The sequence below is a fragment of the Antedon bifida genome, chromosome 11, assembly GCF_963402885.1.
Source record: "Antedon bifida chromosome 11, ecAntBifi1.1, whole genome shotgun sequence".
NCBI lineage: Eukaryota > Metazoa > Echinodermata > Crinoidea > Comatulida > Antedonidae > Antedon > Antedon bifida.
In genome coordinates, this window is record NC_136236.1 from 7512835 (window position 1) to 7533451 (window position 20617).

Here is a 20617-nt window from a genome sequence, read left to right on the forward strand (position 1 = left end):
CTGTGCTCATACGTTATTAAAAACGATTTACAGAGATTTTTTAAACATTTTTTTGTTATATAAAAGACATCAGATTATTTATTACAATAGACACCATATAGTTATGAGGTACGTTTTCAGTTTTTATCCTACCTTTTGTGTTACTTTTCCCATGATTTGTAATTGTTAAATTATAATTTATCAGATTATAGAGAAGAAAATAACACTTTTATGTGTACAGTATTTAAAAAAACCAATAGATGCACTGATTGAGTTTAAAAATAGTAGTATAAAACTGACTCCAAATAACCAAGCCATGATTCAACATTTCAACTTTTATTTGATCATATCAGGAATGTAATACTAACACATACCGTATAATATTACTGTATTCAGTATATAAACTGTACATTATAATAATATCTGTATTTCATTCAGTAAAATGATTTGCCGTGTGAAAATACAACCTTTCATTTTTATCAGGATAAGAATTACATTTTTTACAATTAAATGAATAACGTACCACGCCAATTTATTATTCCAGATAAGAATAAAATAAATGTACTGCCTGTGTTCATACATTATTAAAAACGTTTTACAGAGATTCCATGGTTATACTGTATATAACAAAATTATTTTTTCAGTTGATATTTTATAATATATAAACTGCTTGTACAACAGATTATTTATTACAATAGACACCATTATTATAGTAATTTTCAGTTTTATCCTACCTTTTGTGTTCGTAAAGTACACCATTGTATTGGTGGTAGGTACAAAATAAAGCATGCATACAAATAAAAAGATAAGGTGTTTACTTGTCTTCTTCCCTCCAAATGTTAACAAAGAAAGAACAAGTAAGCTTTTGTTTTGTACATTCAATAAATTGCGCGCAGTCAACAACCAATGAATGCAGTCGACAAGTGAGCCTAACTGGAAAACCTCATTTGCATAAATAATAATAATAATAATAACTTTATTGAACATACGCCTTTAAATCGGCGGCACACGTTCTTCTGGACGGTGCGTTCTTACATACATTACATACATTAAGTTAGCCAGGAGGCTAAATAAAAGTATAAAGAGAAAATAAAAGAAAAAACATTTAAATGAAAGGAAACGAATTGTATAAAAAGAAACTAAAGAGCAAAAAGTACAATACTTAACTTTGATGGAGTGTTATTATTTATTATTAGTATTATTATCAATGTTATTAATATGTTAATTTTAAAGAAAATATTATTAGACCTATTATTAAAAATGTCATTTAATTTAAATATTATATTGTTTATTATTATTTAATTATTTATGTTCTTGTTAATACTGTATATCATTTAAGTATGTTATGAGTTATGATCTTTATTTGTTATTTAGTTAAAGTGGTATTATTTTTATTATTATTTCGATTTTCCTAATTTTAATATTTAATCTTATTTTTAGTGTTTTATTAACCATTTTACCTCCTGATTTAATTGTGTTTTTAAAGTTTTGTAAATATAAGTTTAAAGTCTCCATGCAGCAGTTAAGTGTTGTTTACAATGATGATACAAAATACAGATATAAATAAAAGGCCTAAAATGAACAGAAATTACATTTGCAAAATTAACAAAATTAACAAATTACATTATAAAGTTAAACATAAGAAATAAATGAATGACAAGGCATTTTAAAATCAACTGATACAGTAAAAAAAAATTTACACTATGCAAGTCTTACTCTGCAATACAGAACGGAAATCGGATACAATCTCTAGATCTATTAATTGATAATTGCGGAGCGCTTTTTCCATGCTCTTTTGGCATATATTTTGCAAAATTTATCAAGTATTAGATGGGTTTCTTTACTGAACACATGATAGTCACTTCCAAGTGTTAGGTGTATTTTAACATCAGTATTAGAATTTATGAATAAGTGCCAAATATGATTAAGGTTAGAAGATTGCAATTGTAGTTTTAAACTCATGGTTTCTTCTTTTCTAATGTCGTCGTAAGCAGGACATTCAAATAGGAAGTGTGTTACGTTTTCTATACGTTTCATATTGCATAGACTACATAAACCATCACTTTCAGGTAGCCAATTGCATTTTCTACCTTCTAATGGCAGAGTATTTGTGCGCAGCTTAAATTTGATACTTACCCCTTCAAAATCTGTTTTGTCCAGAAGGTAAGTTTCAAGACAAGGGGTTTTTTTTAAAGATTTGTATTCGTTGAGTGATGATTTTGTATTTAACTCTTGGCTCCAATTAGTAATTGATAAATCAAAGAGAGATTGTTTAAGAGGGCATACCCAATGTGAATTAACAATTTCTTTGTTTTTACGAATATATTCAAATATATCATTTGCATTACCTTTAGTAAATAGGTTTTCTAAGTGATTTACAATCTTATAACTTAATAGATTAAAATTACAGTTTAAGTCAAGCAAAGAAGTAAGTAATAGTTTTGGCCATCGATTGTGATCCATCAATAAAATACGATTGAAAAAATTTATCCTATAATTATCCTGTATAACAGAAATAGGCGACCAGCCAAGTTCGCCGTACAACGCTGTCCGTGGTGTATTACGTGGTGCTTTTAAAATACACCGTGCCATTTGAAGCTGCAATTTTTCAAGTTTATCAACGTCAGAATAACTACCACACCACGTTGAGCAAGCATAATTAATTGACGGTAAAGCGATTACCTTCCATAAAATATCACCGTAGTATATGCGGTTGAAGTTATTACAATTGTCAATAATTGACTTGATATAAGCAATTAGGCGATTTCCCTTTTTAATTAAATTTTCAAAATGAACATGATCATTTAGATTACGTGATATAAAAACACCTAAATACTTATAAGTATCGACTTCTGAAATGCCATAATCTCCTAACTTCCATATCTTATTTTTATCAGTTCGCTTGCCGATTATCATAATGTTTGATTTTTCATAATTGAATTTTAGTTTCCAAACTTTGGCAAATTGGGTTGCAATATCCAACATTTTTTTCATTTCATGTTCATTGTCTGCAATAAGAACAACATCATCAGCCCAAAAAATTCCTCCTAGCCAGATATCATTAATTCGTACTCCAATATTATGGGATTTCAGAAGTTTTGTAAACTCGTGTATAAAAATGCAAAAAAGTACAGGTGAGAGTACACACCCTTGCTTTACACCTTGTTCGATATTAAAATAATCTGTACATATATCCCCAAACTTTACATGACCTCGTACATTTGTGTAAAGTGCATCAATAATTTTCCAGACGCGGCCTCTAATGCCTGAAGTCCAGGCTGCTGTTAATAGGCCATCTCTCCACACGGTATCAAACGCCTTTCGGAAGTCCAGGAAGGCTAAATGTGTTGTCTTTCCCTCTTTTCGACGACATGCGACAACACTTTTTAGAGTGAATATATGGTCTTCACATCTGTGTCCTGATCTAAAACCTCCCTGGACCTCCGAAAGTACATCGTTGTTTTCAAGATAGTGGGATATATTTTTTGCCACTATTCTATTAAAGACCTTTGAAACGCATGAGTTTAGAGAGATTCCTCTATAATTGTTTAGGTCTTTACGATCTCCTTTTTTAAAAATTGGACATATAATGCTAGTGTTCCATTCAGATGGTATTTTTTCAAGTATAATTATTCTCTTAAATAGTTTTAGCAATGAGTTGTTTAGTACGTCTCCCCCGTTTTTTATTAGTTCATTGGTAATGTAGTCGGGTCCTGGAGCTTTATTATTTTTTGCAAGTGAAATAGATTCGGCAACAATCTCATAATTAATTTCTATGTCATATAAGTAATTTTCTCTATTGTCTATGGATATGTCATCATTTTCATAATTGATTCTAATTTGTTCAACCGACTTCTTGGTTCTAAAAAAATTGTAATCACACATATCCTGATCCATTTTACCTAGGGTTTCCCAGTATTGTTTGATTGTTTGGCTTATTAACTTTTTATCCGAAACAGTATTATTGGTACCTGGTACCTTGATACAACCTATCACTTTGTTTTTATCGTGTTTACCACCTCTTAAAGATTTCCAAAAGTCTTTGCATGAGGGACCACCTTTATTGGCAATATCAACAGACCGTTTCACATTTGTTTTCAAGATCTTTTGCTTAATTAAACACTTGGCATTAGTACGTTTTTCTTGGTACGAAAGCCATAGCAATTTACGTTTGTTTTCATCGTTATCTTTAGATTTAATGCATTGTCTATGGAGTTTAGCTGCTTTTTTCCTATCTCTGATAGCAGTGCCTATTTCTTTATCAAACCATGGTTTGCTTTTAGTCTTAGTTTCTTTAACGCCTATACCATTGGTTGCTGCGAATATTATAATATTTTTCCAGGATTCCCAGAGGGCATCAATATCTTCAAATGAACTAGCATCCCAATTATTAAGTTTATTTTGTAAAATATGTTGATATTGTGAAAAATCTTGGTCATATTTAATATCCCATAGTTTGAGTTTCGGTGGTGTGGCTGTACTAGTTTTATTGTGTTGAACATTAATTGTTAACATTAGAACATTGTGATCACTACCTAGGCCATATTCTCTTTCTTCGTCTATTAAAAGGTTATCAACAAAATTAATTAAATCTTTTGAGCACAAAAAATAGTCTATTGTGCTTTGTTTATCGGCCCTTGACCACGTTATTTTGCCATTACAGAGGATTGTAGAGTTTAATATTGTTAGGCCTGCATTGTCTTTAAATTCTAATAAGCGTTGACCATTAGAGTTTAATGTAGGATCCCCATTATCTATTTCTCTGCCAATCCTTGCATTAAAATCGCCCATCATAAGAATATGGGGATCATCTTGTTCGTTAAAACTTTCTATCTTAATTTGTTCTGAGAGCAACTGATTATATAATTCATCGGTTACTTCTACGTTAGCGCCTTCGACAGGAAAATAAGCAATGGCGATATACATAGAATTATTACAGTCCAATCGAACCTTTACCCACAATCTTTCATATTTATCGGACAGACTATCAAACACATTGTCATCTAATATTTTAACATTGTTTGAAATGTAGATACCTACACCACCCCCACCCCTATCAATTCTGTTTTTACCAATCCAACGATAATTATCAATATTAACATTCAGTTCATTTTTCAAAAACGTTTCAACAACTCCAAACATTTGAATGTTATTATCGTTAAGAAATTTAGGTATCTCATATAACTTTGATCTTAATCTATTTACATTATTAAATGCTATCTTAATTTCGGTGGCGTTTGTGTCGCCGTTACCTGTTTGAGTTTTACGTCCTCTTCTGTGGCGATTTCTTTTATGCTTTTTATAGTATGGCATTTGCACGGATTGTTTGTTTAGCTGAGTACAGTTTGGCTCATTGTTCTGGGTAATATGGGGTTCGTTAATAAGTCTCTTATCAAGCGAATGTTCCATTAATGTTGTTGGTTCTGAGAGTTCTGCATTGCAGGCAAATTCCTATGTGCCGCGGTGATTGACTTGAGAGTCGTGCTTGTAGGAGTAAGGTCGGTTGTTTCTGTACTTGGTTGAACGTTGTCGCCATTTCGATGTGGAAACATTAAGGTTGTCTCTTTTGTCGTTGAAGAATTGTGGCTGATAGTAGCACTCCCATGTGTAATGGTTGTTCAGACCACATAGTTCGCAGTGTCTTGGATATGTCTTCTTAGGTTGTTTTTTAAGATGACGGTTGGTTGGTTTTACGGCGATAGCAGGGATAATAGCGTGTGAAGCATTAATATTGTGTAGCAACGCTCGTGTTCCTTGTTTGGAAAGATGTAACCCTCCCTTATTAAGGTTGTTTTGGGCTATGTCACCGTTTCTTAAGAGTAATGATTCATCATTATCTATCATGATACAGTTTTCGGTTCTTGAAATATTCCGTATAGATTCATTTAACCTGATAACTCGTTTTTGGTTTTCCAAGTCGTCGAGTCTAGGACACACGGTGGAAAGAACAATCTTGGACTTCGGAGATTTTTTCTTTAAGTCTTTAACCATACCTTCGTATGCGGCAATTCCAGATATCAGCTTTTCATCAGATGTGCAGTTGTTTGTCCCTACATGGATAACGACAGATTCAAACGCGTTTGAGTTAATTGCATTGTTTAACTTCCCGTTTACATCATGAATTGTTCCGCCGCGTAGACAATCGACTTTTGTTTTATACAGTCCTCGTTCATTAATGTCTCTGATCATTGAATCTCCGATTAAAAGAGTGGTATAATTTGACTTAATTGTAGCTTGGTCCTTTGAAAATCGATTCGTATGTGTAGAATTCCTATCAGAAGCAGTAACATTAACATTTGAAGATGTACTTTCATTCAATGGTGGCTTGGAGATAGCGTTGGTTGTCGTATGTTGCTTGTTTGTTGAGACCCTTTTCAATTCGTCTTGTAGAGTTTCTATTTCCAGAGATTGTTTGCAAACGACATCGTTTAAAAGCACAATCTCCTTGTTCAAATCGTTTATCATTGATTCATGATCAAAGTTCAGTCTAAGGATTTTTTTATTGTCCTAGGTATGTCTTTGCATAGTGGACATATCCACACTTTAGGGTTTGATGTTGTTTTAATGTTTAGGCACATCTTATGGAAGCGTTCTTGGCATAGAGCACATTCAATAGGCTTTCCTTTGTCCATGTGCTGGTAATTGCAACCTTCTATTCATTGAATTCGTGACAGCGTCACTTGGGATGCAATAGGTTTGCTAGTAGCAGTATCATAACTAGTGGTTGGAATATCTTCTATAGTTAGTGCCAAATCTTGATCCTTTGATTGAATCTCATTTTCAGTCTCCATTGTGATTGAGAGATTGTTTAAAAATTGGCGGCAAGCCTAGAACAATGGATTTCTTACCTCCTATTTTCCAGTAGTTGTGAGAACAGATTTCTATTCAAGAACTTCTGTTGCATTAGCGATTCAATAAATATACAAAATATTACGTCTGAATTTACCCAGTTTGACGGGAAAGAAAACAAACTATACCCGACAACAAAAGAAAAAATATCCGTAGAGGTTCGAACCCAATACTGAGAGCACTCAAACCTGAGCATTACCCGTTACGCCACAAATCAGTACATATCAAAGTCAATAAATACACTGGGCGATATGAAAATCATCACTTGATTACTTTACTCGTTTCGTATCGTAGTTGCTAAAATCATGCCACCAAAAACTTCAGGAAAAGCTGCCAAGAAAGCCGGTAAGGCTAAAGCTGTAAGAGCTACTGACAAGAAGAGAAAACGTAAGCGAAAAGAAAGCTACAGCATCTACATCTACAAGGTGTTGAAGCAAGTTCACCCAGACACTAGCATCTCCAGCAGAGCCATGGGAATCATGAACAGTTTCGTCAACGACATCTTCGAACGTATTGCAGGAGAAGCATCTCGTCTTGCTCACTACAACAAGAAATCTACCATCACTAGTAGGGAAGTCCAGACCGCTGTCCGTCTATTGCTTCCTGGTGAATTGGCTAAGCATGCTGTATCTGAGGGTACCAAGGCTGTCACCAAATACACCAGCTCCAAGTAAACATCATTTTGCTGAAATATCAAACCAAACGGCTCTTTTCAGAGCCACCACATGTTCCAAAAGAGATTTTATTAGCTTGTGATTCATTTTTGTCATTTATATTATTATTATTTATATTATTTGCAAAATATACCAGCCTTTTAGTTTGGTCTAAAGATTAGAAATAATCCACAAAATCTATTCTTAATCCTTTATTTTTGTGTATAGTTTCTTTAACGAATAAAGAATTCTGTTGAATTTGTAATGCGCCAATTCCAGCAGTAAGTGATCAAGGCAGATTTAAAGGCGATGTTAGAAGAACATGACCTAATAGAGGCGGGTAGGTCTTTCCATAAGCAAGAGGCAGCAGAAGTAAAGGTGCTTAGGCCATACGTTTTAGTGTTACTAGTCGGAATGGAAATATTATACTGTATCAGACCAAAAAGTATGGTATTAAATGGCAGCTCATGTGTTAAATGGGAATTGTACTAAACACTCTGTTTAGTAGAACTTATTTAATGAGTCTGGATTTGATCCATGATCTTTAAGTGTCTTACTGTATCGGTGAACCTGGTGAAAAGTTAGTGAGAATAAGAAAAGGCTGATGCAAACATCATGTCTTATTCAACGTTAGCAAACCATTTGGATGCCATTTTTTTATATTAAAAAAAAAACTATCAACCGAAACCCTAGTACTGTATTCAGAACAGATTTTTGGTTACTTACTGAAAAATGTTGACTAACATTATAACATATAAATTCAAAGATCTGGAGAAAAAAAAAACAGTACAGTAATTGGATCTCAATAAAAATAAAGTATTAAATGAGAAAAAAACAACTAGAAAGAAGTTCCAAGCTTTGGAAATGTATTTGGTACCCAAGTTGTACCCAATTAAATAGAAATATCCCGAATATAATATTTAGTCAAAAATGTATAGTGGATGAGATTAGTACAACTGTGTTCAAGTCACTGATATTATTGACTCAAAACTAAACAGAAAAACTGACATATATTTTTCAATTTCTATTCGGTATCTAAGTATATAATAATGACTTTGTTATATTAACATTTGTTATTAAAAAATATTTATAATTTTTTGCCAATTTCATTATTTTGTGAAATAAATATGTTTTTCAAAACACAAACTTACATGTTGACTGTATATATGTTTGTAACCAAGCCGAATATTCGGTTAAAAACTCGGATATATAAAAAGAATGTATTGCAATTTATTTTTACTTCAACAAGAACAAAAAAATATGAATATCAATTGATTATTTTAGCAACAATTAGGCCAATAACAAACACAATTTTTGTAAAAATCATTTTAAACATTACAACACAAAAAGGCGGTCGGGGAAGCAACACGGTTGCTTTAGTATAGGTCCGCAACATCAATATAAATCTAGCTTTCAATTTTGAACTTTTATCATAATATTTTAACCTGCTATTTGATTCGTGCTCAAGTGTGTTACTTATCTAAGATGGCTGACAAAACTAAAACTAAGAAGGCTGCAGCTAAGAAGCCTGCTGCTCACCCAACTTACATCGACATGATTTCGGCAGCAATCGGTGCTTTGAAGGAAAGAAACGGTTCATCTCGTCAGGCTATTGCTAAGTACATTCTAGCCAACTACAAAGTCGATCCTGCCAACATGAAAACCCATCTCCGTATGGCGCTGAAACGCGGAGTCGAGAGCAACAAACTAGTCCAACCTAAGGGTACTGGAGCCAGTGGTTCATTCAAGCTAAATCAGGCTGCAGCAAAAGCTGATGCGACTGCAAAGGCAAAGAAAGAAAAAGCTAAGAAGAAGGCAGCTGCAGATAAGGAGAAAAAAGCAACAAAGACCAAAAAACCAGCTGCAAAGAAGGCAAAGAAACCAGCTGCAAAGAAGGCTACTAAGTCACCTAAAAAGGCAAAGAAGTCGGAGAAAAAGAAGCCATCTGCTAAGCCTAAGAAGGCTAAATCTCCTGCAAAGAAGCCAAAGACCAAGAAGCCAAAAGCTAAAAAGGCTTCAAAATCACCAAAGAAGGCAGCTGCAAAGAAGTAAAATATTTACAACCAAAATCCAAACCAAACGGCTCTTTTCAGAGCCACCAAATATCCTAAAGAGATTTGATTGCTTTCACGTGAACATAATATTACAGTTATGTATAAAAGATGATTCCTGATTATATAGCATATTAATTAAAACATTGCTTATCAAAGCATGGTTGAAGGAGGTGGAAAATAATCAATTCATATTTTATTATGTTTAAAGACACCTTCCCTACGTTTTAGATCTAATTTAAGATCACAAACTATATTTAATGTAAAAATAATACTATATAGTTCTATCTATTTATAGATAACTTTTTTCATCTTTAAATGGTTAAAAATTTGAAAAATAAGTCGATTCTAATAATTATAGCGGCCCGCTATAAATCACAAAATGCATTGCGCGCGGATTGATATTTTTATTTTTCTTCTGTAATTCACGCACTTTTCGATCGTGAGGCCAAAACAAATGGAAGACTCCTAACTTTTCAGTGAAAATACCGGGTTTTTTTCCCAATTTGTATCAACGGAGTCTGGCAAAAATAGAAAGACAATTAATGCAGCAACAGGCTAGGTATAGCTAGCGTACAATGTTCGTACGTTACCGATGTTTACCAGCTAGGCCTACAAAACTAAGCCTAGCTGCTAGGCTAGGCCTAAAGACCGTCCACGAGAGGTCATTCGACGCGAGCTAATTAGGTAGTGCATTGTTTCTCACTTTTTTTTACCATAAAACGTACATTTAAGACAAGAAATGACCTGGTTTAAAGTGTTTAAAGTAATAATTATATATGTATTATTTTTACAAAACGTCACAAATGGTAGGGAAGGTGTCTTTAATATCTTGAGATGCTTTGATTGAGTGCATTCCACTAATTAAATGCAACTGGTGTTGATTATCAATGAATCGATTTGCCCTCCTACGTTGTTTTTAGGTTCGATTTCATAGCTATTCCTTTCACCTTATACAGACGGGTATAATTTGATTGTAAATTACTGTATACATAAACGGTATATTTAACGAAAAGTTAAATCTACTGAACAGAATGAACAAAGTTGAACTGGAGGGTCAACTAATATTTTTATCTATGACAATATAAAACAAACGAAAGTGAGGTAACACATGTTATGATTTTTTCAATATTATTTCGAACTTTCTTTGTTCATCTTCCGGAATGCATGACAAAGAAAAAACAACTTTTATTTCACACAAAAATACAAAATCAATTGCTTTTATTGTTTACCATAATATTTGACAAAAAGAAAGAAAGCAAGCAAAAAAGCGCAATTTTTGTATTTCCCACCAAAAAATTAAACACAACGGCTATTGTAGTATATTTTTGCTTCCCAGTACAAAGGTCAACAATAGCTGTATACAGCAGTCGGAATTTACGTCCGCATTGGCTGTATAAGTACGTAAATTTTCGAAGCAATTAGCACATTTCGAATTTGTCTTCGAAGAAAATAACGGAGTATCTACAACATGTCTGGACGTGGTAAAGGAGGAAAAGGACTTGGGAAAGGAGGCGCTAAGCGTCATCGTAAGGTGTTGCGTGATAACATCCAAGGTATCACAAAACCGGCTATCCGTCGTCTTGCTCGCCGTGGTGGTGTCAAGAGAATCTCTGGTCTCATCTACGAAGAAACCCGTGGTGTACTCAAGGTATTCCTTGAGAATGTCATTCGTGATGCTGTAACTTACACTGAGCATGCCAAGAGAAAGACCGTCACCGCCATGGATGTCGTCTACGCCTTAAAGAGACAAGGCCGAACCCTGTACGGATTCGGTGGATAAGTACATTCAATTTCAAACCAAACGGCTCTTTTCAGAGCCACCACATGTACAAAAGAGATTTGTTTGCTAATATGTACAGTATGTCTATTTATTTATAGTATGTACACTACAATCCACCATAACATCTCCTTGTTGTTGCACACATAGCTTATATATTGCTATCCACTATACGAGGAATAAATAAACTAATTTAAGAATGTCATTAGAAAAACCAGCGTTATTGTATTTCTAGTACAGTATTCAAAATCTACACCATTCTCAATCCTGACTGAGGACGATTAAAGTTATTAATGTCTACATAAACGTGGTAGTCAGCCGCAAACTATATCAACATTTTATTTCACCATGCAAACAATATTACATCATGATTCTCAAATTCACATTAGTCGATACAGTTGTTACTGTAATTATAACAAAAATATAACACATTTTTATGAAGCTAAATGTTCATAAAAGAAGGCACATACAGTAATACTGTAATTTCATAAAAATATACCAGTGATATATAACCGTTGTGATTTGTAAATTTGCGCCAAAATAACAAAGAACGCCCACTCAATAGATAAATCACAATAGAAGTGATTACCAACTACAGCGCGGACGACCGTGACTGGTACAGCATTTCGTAGGGCGAACCACAGGCGGCTATATAACACCGGGTACTGTTTGAATCTTCATTATTTTCGAATATCCCGAAAAATACATTTATCAAGTAACAAACATGTCTGGACGTGGCAAAGGAGGAAAAGCTAAAGGAAAGGCCAAGAGCCGGTCAAGCCGTGCTGGACTTCAGTTTCCGGTCGGTCGTGTTCACCGATTCTTGCGAAAAGGTAACTACGCATCCCGTGTCGGTGCTGGTGCCCCAGTCTACATGGCTGCCGTACTCGAATACTTGACTGCTGAAATCTTGGAGTTGGCTGGCAACGCTGCCCGTGATAACAAGAAGAGCAGGATCATCCCTCGTCATCTTCAACTTGCAATCCGTAATGATGAAGAGTTGAAGCGACTTCTCGGAAGTGTGACCATCGCACAGGGAGGTGTACTACCAAACATTCACACCCGATTCTGTAGATGTCAAAAGACTCTCTGTGGAAAACTGTTGCCAGTCTACCAGATACCTATATGACTGTATTAAGTACTTTTAATACACGATATCGCTGTCATAAGATTGTATGTGAAGACATGGTATAATGCTAATAAGATATATGTATACAGCATCCCCACGGGAACCAGGCAATTGGTTGCAAATAAATGTGTTTTTATTATAATGTTTTAATAAACTTTTACTCATAAGTGTAGGCGTAGTAAATTAATTTTTAAAAATACAAAAATAGTTTATATTTATTTTTATTGTACTAAATCATTTCCCATATATACTAGAATACGTTAGGCCTAGCCTTCGATGTATTTTTCAACACGTACATCGAAATCCAAATTTCCCGCATAGTCTCTACTACACATTCATTACGGTACTACTACAGTAGCAGTGTAAAGCTTACTAACTTGTCTAATAGGCCTAGGCCTCTAGCTAGTAGGCCTACAGTAGTATGTAGGCCTAGCCTATCCCACTCGACCCAGGCTAGTAGGCTTAGTCACAGTGGGTCCATACGATGACATAGCCGGTGCTACTGCAGTTTCACACCTAAAACTGGGCATAAAGCTTCACGGTCTCTCACTCACCTATCTATGTTTTTACATTGGGTGATAGGGACTGAGATGTTCACTCGAGGTATAGAATTTGGCATAGAACAGGATACACAAACAGATAAGAGATTATTTTGACTGCCCAACCTAATAAACACACAAATTGCAAAAGGTAAAACAAATAAAAAATGCTTTAAAAGCAGTGGTACAACGATAACAATAGTCACTAGTCAATATAACATTTGACAGAAAGAAAGCAAGCAAGCAAAAAAGTGCAATTTTTGTATTTCCCACCAAAATTAAACACAACGGCTATTGTAGTGTATTTGCTTCGCAGTCAAAGGTCATCTGAATACAGCAGCCGGAATTTACGTCCGCATTGGCTGTACAAATACGTAAATTTTCGAAACAATAAGCGAATTTCGATTTCGAAGAAAGTAACTGAGTATTTACAAAATGTCTGGACGTGGTAAAGGAGGAAAAGGACTTGGAAAAGGAGGCGCTAAGCGTCATCGTAAGGTGTTGCGTGATAACATCCAAGGTATCACAAAACCGGCTATCCGTCGTCTTGCTCGCCGTGGTGGTGTCAAGAGAATCTCTGGTCTCATCTACGAAGAAACTCGTGGTGTACTCAAGGTATTCCTTGAGAATGTCATTCGTGATGCTGTAACTTACACTGAGCATGCCAAGAGAAAGACCGTCACCGCTATGGATGTCGTCTACGCCTTGAAGAGACAAGGCCGAACCCTGTACGGATTCGGTGGATAAGCAGTTATACAGTCCAATCAATTTCAAACCAAACGGCTCTTTTCAGAGCCACCACGTGTACAAAAGAGATTTGTTTGCTATTTTATTTATATGAACAATCTGAATCAACATTCACGTTAGCCTTTACATATGTTACTGTAAAACGAAACAAATGTCATAGATTAAAGGGGAGAGCGAAGACCATACGAAATCGACCATGACATAGGCCTAGTGCATAGATAATGCTATCGATTAATTAAATTTCAGTATATCACCGGGCGGCCCACAAACTATTTCAACATTTGATTTCACCATGCAAACAATATAATTACATCATGATGCCCATGTTCACACTGACCTATATAATACTGTTACTGTATAACAAATATAATTTTGCAATGTTAATTTAATACTGTATAAGACATTTTAAAGAAGCTATGCATGGTGTTTGCCAAATGTTCATAAAAGAAGACATCATGCTTGTACTATTGTTTCAGTGGGGTATAGTTAATATTTATTACCCAGGTTAATCATTATTTATGCGAGCATAAAATCGATAAGGTACTTTGTAATACAGTAGTATTATGTACTTTGGTAGGATCAGGTTGAATTTTGGATATTTAACTGGCCTTGTATATTACATATTTATATTATATATATATTTTATAAACATAGTATACGTCCTACAAATAAATACTGTATTAGTTACATAAACAGAATCGACTACACAGAGGGTTTATTTTTATTGTAATTCTTGTCTGTTATGCAATTAAACTAAAAAATGTTACTTTTTGTGCTGCTAAATTTTATGAATGTATTTTTATGTATACTGTATATTGAATAAAATATACCAGTGATAATTCAGTGTGGCCAGCGATTGAAATCAAATTATGCTAGATGGCAGCACAAAATTATGCCAGATTATGCCAGACACAATTAAGGCAAAAATAGCACAAAATCAATGTATCGTTATGTTTTATGTACCACAAAGGTAGGTTGGAACAAAAAAAAAAAAAAAAAGGTCTTCGTGTTTTCGCCTAAATTATGCCAGATTTTTACAAAATTATGCCAGATTTTTTTGAGAATATGCCAGATAATATGCCAATTCGCTGTAAAAATGCTTTTTTCAAATTATGCCAGATTTTCTAAAATTATGCCTAGCATAAATGCTAGATGCCAGATGGGTCAAAATTATGGGTACCAGACGGCATAATTATGCCAGATTTGGCCACTATGAGTGATATACAGGTATAACGGTTGTGATGATATTTTGTAAATTTGCGCCAAAATAACAAAGAACGCCTACCCAATAGAACAATCACAATTGAAGTGATTAACGACTAGAGCGCGGACGACTGTGATTGGTCACAACAGTACAAGATTTCCGTAGGGCGAACCAAAGGCGGCTATAAAATAGCGGGTACTGTTTGAATCTGCATTATTTTCTAATATACCGAAATACAATAGCAAGTAACAAATATGTCTGGACGTGGCAAAGGAGGAAAAGCTAAAGGAAAGGCCAAGAGCCGATCAAGCCGTGCTGGACTTCAGTTTCCAGTCGGTCGTGTTCACCGATTCTTGCGAAAAGGTAACTACGCATCCCGTGTCGGTGCTGGTGCCCCAGTCTACATGGCTGCCGTACTCGAATACTTGACTGCTGAAATCTTGGAGTTGGCTGGCAACGCTGCCCGTGATAACAAGAAGAGCAGAATCATCCCTCGTCATCTTCAACTTGCCATCCGTAATGATGAAGAATTGAACCGACTTCTCGGTAGTGTGACCATCGCACAGGGAGGTGTACTACCAAACATCCAAGCTGTACTGCTACCAAAGAAGACCCAGGCCAAAGCCAAGTAAATCATCGTACTACTTACCGCATTCTCAAACCAAACGGCTCTTTTCAGAGCCACCACTTGTCCAAAAGGAATTGAATTAGCACAAAGTAACAATATACTGTAACAGTTTAACATCTACAAATTGGACAGTTTCTTGTAGTATGTATTATTTATTATCCTCAACAACTTAACGTTATTTGCAGTACTGCTTTTATAATGGATAGATATATACTGTATTTCTATATAATATAGAACATTTTTTTATTTATTCAGGTATAAAACAGCCGCCATTGGCTGATAACGTTTGTTTACAATCAATATACATATTTAAAGACCCCTTCCCTGCAATTGTGGACGTTTTTTGGAAAATAATACATATATATCACTTTAAAAACATTAAACCATGTCATTCCTTGTCTTAAATGTACGTTTTATGGTAAATTATGATAAAAAAGTGAGAAACAATGCACTACCTAAGTAGCTCGCGGCGATCGACCTCTCGTGGACGGTCTTAGGCCTAGCCTAGCTAGGCTTAGTTTTGTAGGCCTAGCTGGTAAACATCGGTAACGTACGAACATCGTACGCTAGCTATATACCTAGCCTGACGTTGTATAGTTGCTGATTAATTGTCTTTCTATTTTTGACTCCGTTGATACAAATTGGGGAAAACCCGGTATTTTCGCTAAAAAGTTAGGAGTCTTCCATTTGTTTTGGCCTCACGATCGATCGAAAAGTGGGCGAATTACAGGTGAAAAACAAAAATATCAATCCGCGCGCAATGCATTTTGGGATTTACAGCGGGCCGCTATAATTATTAGAATCGACTTATTTTTCACATTTTTAACCGTTTAAAGACGAAAAAAGTTATCGCAATAGGACCATATAGTATTATTTTTACATTAAATATAGTTTGTGATCTTAAATTAGATCTAAAAAACGTAGGGAAGGGGGCTTTAAAGTAAAAGAGGCACAATTATAAACAGTATAAAAAAATAACATACGAAATGAAATGTTCACTTTTTACACACAAAATAAACCACGTTTCTTATCCTGAAAAAGTATTATACAAATAAAACATATTGATCCCCTGTATATATATATATATATTATAAACATAGTATACGTCCCACAAATAAATACTGTAGTAGTTACATAAACAGAATCGACTACACAGAGGGTGACAAACATGTTTGCAAAAAACAATGAATTAAATGTAAAAAGAGATGCATCATTGTTTGAATAAAAAAGAAAAGATATGGGCCTGATTACAAAATAAAATTGAAATATTAAAGGTTTGTTTTTAATTCCCTACATTACAGTATCATCAGATAGCACTAAAAAAAAGAAACAAAATAATTATTTCACTTACAATATAAAAAGACAAAAAATACGTTTAATTTTAACCAAAAAAAGGCGCAATATCTTGGTGAGCTCCGGACGTGTTCTTAGCTACATATTTCAACCAATAGAATTCGTTTTGTTAATCTGTTAATCAGACACTAGTTTCGTGGAACTCCCGCCACATTAAAAACAAAACTGCGGACGTGTTCTAAACTGTAAAAGTTAGCCAATCACTTGATTCCTGTTTGAATAACAAAGAAACACAAGTTTCCATTTAGCCAATCGTATTGCTTGTAGTTAATTACCCTTGAAATCATAGGTCCTTATAAACGCACGAATTTAAACAATTTTGATATCAAATTTATTAGTTGAAAAACAAAGATGGCTCGTACTAAGCAAACTGCACGTAAATCTACCGGAGGAAAAGCTCCCCGAAAACAACTTGCAACCAAGGCAGCACGAAAGAGTGCACCAGCCACCGGTGGAGTAAAGAAGCCTCATCGTTACAGGCCTGGAACCGTCGCTCTTCGTGAGATCCGTCGTTACCAGAAGAGCACTGAGCTTCTTATCCGAAAGCTCCCATTCCAACGTCTTGTTCGTGAAATCGCCCAAGATTTTAAGACAGATCTTCGTTTCCAAAGCTCAGCTGTCATGGCTCTTCAAGAAGCTAGCGAAGCATACCTAGTTGGACTTTTCGAAGATACCAACTTGTGTGCCATCCACGCCAAACGTGTTACCATCATGCCAAAGGACATCCAACTTGCCCGCCGTATCCGTGGAGAACGTGCATAAGGCAATTCTCTGCTTTCTCAAACCAAAAGGCTCTTTTCAGAGCCACAATATGTACAAAAGAGATGCAATTAGCACTTGTCTACTTTATCTGTTGTGTTTCTTTACCAATAATATTTAATATACATTAATTACGTCAAGCTTAGTATATAAACTGTAGGCCTACATTATAATCTAATATGAAAAACAGGTAAAAATACAGTACATACCTTAAGTATACTTACTAATTGCAATTTTTTTCTCATGAATTGTCTATATAAATTATAACTTTCATTTCGTTATTTATTCCGTCTATAATCACTCACTGTAGCTGAGCTGTTCAACCCAACCCCAAAGTCAGTTTACATATAAAATACACAAAGTACTGTACAGTTAAAGTGAATCGAAATGAATGTGAACTTTGTAATGAAGGCTGATGACCTTTCTAGTGTTTTGTCTGTTCCCATTTTTGAGCAATTTGACTAATCCATAATAATACATGTACAACCTTTTATTTTTCACCTCTTGAAATTATTTGTACTATACAGTATTCGGGATGAGAATTACATTTTTTACTATTAAATGAATGACGTACCACACCATTTTATTAAACATGCACATTTACTATTCCAGATAAGAATAAAATAAATGTACTGGTTGTTTTCATACATTATTAAAAACGATTTACTAAACATTTTTTTGTTATATAAAAAATTATTTTTTCAATTGTCTGATATTATTTTATATTAATATATTGAAAAACCACTTGTACTGTATTTATGTTATGTAAAGACAAGACATCAGATTATTTATTACAATATACACCAAATAGTTCACATTATGAGGTACGTTTTCAATTTTTATCCTACCTTTTGTGTTCGTAAAGTACACCATTGTATTGGTGGTAGGTACAAAATGAAGCATACAAATAAAAGGATAGGTGTTTTACTTGTCTTCTTCCCTCCAAATGTTAACAAAGAAAGAATGAGTAAGCTTTTGTTTTGTACATTCAATAAATTGCGCGCAGTCAACAACCAATGAATGCCGTCGAAAAGCGAACCTAACTGGAAAACCTCATTTGCATATCAAACTCAATAAATACACTGGGCGATGTGAAAATCTTCACTTGACTCGTCGTATCGTAGTTACTAAAATCATGCCACCAAAAACTTCAGGAAAAGCTGCCAAGAAAGCCGGTAAGGCTAAAGCTGTAAGAGCTACTGACAAGAAGAGAAAACGTAAGCGAAAAGAAAGCTACAGCATCTATATCTACAAGGTGTTGAAGCAAGTTCACCCAGACACTGGTATCTCCAGCAGAGCCATGGGAATCATGAACAGTTTCGTCAACGACATCTTCGAACGTATTGCAGGAGAAGCATCTCGTCTTGCTCACTACAACAAGAAATCTACCATCACTAGCAGGGAAGTCCAGACCGCTGTCCGTCTATTGCTTCCTGGTGAATTGGCTAAGCATGCTGTATCTGAGGGTACCAAGGCTGTCACCAAATACACCAGCTCCAAGTAAACATCATTTTGCTGAATCTCAAACCAAACGGCTCTTTTCAGAGCCACCACATGTCCCAAAAGAGATTTTATTAGCTAAACCGGTAAATTGAATGTACGCGTTAAATGTATAACCTATTTTATTTGCTTTTAACAAAAAACTGAGTTTCTTTTATTGTTTTGAACAATTGGTTCAAACAATGTAAAATTGTTTTTTGAACATATAAAACTACAGTGATACATATCAGGGGCGGATGCAGGGGTGTTGCCCGGGCAACACCCTTTATTTCATACTAAATGTTTTTTTCTGCCACTAAATTAAAATTTAGATCCCATTTCATCATATTATTATAGATTAATTATTAACGTTATAGAAGTCCGGGGTTGGAAAAGACTATATTTATCTTCATTTCCCTACTTCCGTAATATTTGGGCGAATTTCCGTAATAATTACGGACGTTCCAAACATTAAAAACAGTGTTTTATTACTTATTTCTGCAAATTTCAATGGTGGTTGTACAGTTTATAGTGGATAAATGAAAATGAATTTAGGAAATTGTGGTTTAACTGACTTATTTAGCATTTATTTCAAAATAATAAAATTTAACGTTTTGCTCAATATATTTATAGCAGCAGCTTCACATTTTTTTTTCTAAATTGTTTTAATTATCAATTGATAGTAATTAATTTGTATTCATTGATTTTAATTGCTAGAATTTATTAAATTACCGGAAGTACCTACCAAACAATGTTATCCTTATTGTTTTTAGCTTGTGTTTTACCGGCGGAAAAAACAGACATGATACGATCTGTTTGCTACTGTGTAGCCTGATATAGAGTATCATTTCAATTTATCGGCCATCTAGTGGTGACATTTTGTGTCAACAAAAATTCCCTCGCCACAGGCCCCACCATGGGGGGGGGCCTGTGGCGCAAATACTCAGTGTCTACAGCCCTCTGAAGACTCTTGGGCAACCCCCTTAAAATAGATCTGCGACCGCCCCTGTCATATATACTTTACACAACTTTTGTTTCTAACAAATAATTTAAATTACTGTAGTACAGTACATTACTTTAATCATTAAAATGTACATTAATTTAGCCTAAAAATGGTTGGCCTCCAGCAACCAGCTAGAAAGACTTCCTGCTCCAACTGTTGGTTTCGCACTGCTGATGAACCAATACCATTGTCTTCATTCCAAGAGGCTTAGAATCATTCTAGTAGTCCTACCTATCTGGACTACACTTGATCCTATTAAATAAGTAGGCCTAGCTAGGTATACATGTGATGGGCCCTACTAACTAGGGCCTATCACCGGCTAGGTAGGCTGGTTAGCAGAGACTGAGCCCTGCCTGCTAATGGTGGCCTGGTATGATTGATTTGCCATTGTTTATTCTCATCAGAAGAATAATATACAGTACAAAATAGAAACAAACCTTCATATATTTCCTTCCAATTTCAAA

General features: G+C 34.8%; 8 protein-coding genes across 8 annotated transcripts; all 8 read left to right on the forward strand.

Moving 5' to 3' along the window:
• Positions 1-7106: 7106 nt before the first annotated feature.
• Positions 7107-7545, forward strand: LOC144856301 (histone H2B, gonadal-like). Its single transcript, XM_078714257.1, has one exon. The coding sequence runs from the start codon at positions 7134-7136 to the stop codon at positions 7500-7502; it is 369 nt and encodes a 122-aa protein (XP_078570383.1). The 5' UTR covers positions 7107-7133; the 3' UTR covers positions 7503-7545.
• A 1196-nt stretch (positions 7546-8741) lies between these two features.
• On the forward strand, positions 8742-9588 carry LOC144855741 (histone H1-like). Its single transcript, XM_078713662.1, has one exon. The coding sequence runs from the start codon at positions 8967-8969 to the stop codon at positions 9531-9533; it is 567 nt and encodes a 188-aa protein (XP_078569788.1). The 5' UTR covers positions 8742-8966; the 3' UTR covers positions 9534-9588.
• A 1391-nt stretch (positions 9589-10979) lies between these two features.
• Positions 10980-11634, forward strand: LOC144855548 (histone H4). Its single transcript, XM_078713444.1, has one exon. It carries the CDS (start codon positions 11004-11006, stop codon positions 11313-11315), a length of 312 nt encoding a protein of 103 aa, XP_078569570.1. The 5' UTR covers positions 10980-11003; the 3' UTR covers positions 11316-11634.
• Positions 11635-12027: 393 nt separating this feature from the next.
• On the forward strand, positions 12028-12680 carry LOC144855757 (histone H2A-like). The gene has a single exon (XM_078713676.1). The coding sequence runs from the start codon at positions 12037-12039 to the stop codon at positions 12439-12441; it is 405 nt and encodes a 134-aa protein (XP_078569802.1). The 5' UTR covers positions 12028-12036; the 3' UTR covers positions 12442-12680.
• Positions 12681-13400: 720 nt separating this feature from the next.
• LOC144855558 (histone H4) lies at positions 13401-13790 on the forward strand. Its single transcript, XM_078713454.1, has one exon. The coding sequence runs from the start codon at positions 13416-13418 to the stop codon at positions 13725-13727; it is 312 nt and encodes a 103-aa protein (XP_078569580.1). The 5' UTR covers positions 13401-13415; the 3' UTR covers positions 13728-13790.
• A 1395-nt stretch (positions 13791-15185) lies between these two features.
• Positions 15186-15643, forward strand: LOC144856280 (histone H2A). Its single transcript, XM_078714236.1, has one exon. The coding sequence runs from the start codon at positions 15186-15188 to the stop codon at positions 15561-15563; it is 378 nt and encodes a 125-aa protein (XP_078570362.1). The 3' UTR covers positions 15564-15643.
• Positions 15644-17090: 1447 nt separating this feature from the next.
• Positions 17091-17750, forward strand: LOC144855436 (histone H3). Its single transcript, XM_078713296.1, has one exon. The coding sequence runs from the start codon at positions 17264-17266 to the stop codon at positions 17672-17674; it is 411 nt and encodes a 136-aa protein (XP_078569422.1). The 5' UTR covers positions 17091-17263; the 3' UTR covers positions 17675-17750.
• Positions 17751-18598: 848 nt separating this feature from the next.
• LOC144856293 (histone H2B, gonadal-like) lies at positions 18599-19329 on the forward strand. Its single transcript, XM_078714247.1, has one exon. The coding sequence runs from the start codon at positions 18807-18809 to the stop codon at positions 19173-19175; it is 369 nt and encodes a 122-aa protein (XP_078570373.1). The 5' UTR covers positions 18599-18806; the 3' UTR covers positions 19176-19329.
• Positions 19330-20617: the final 1288 nt, after the last annotated feature.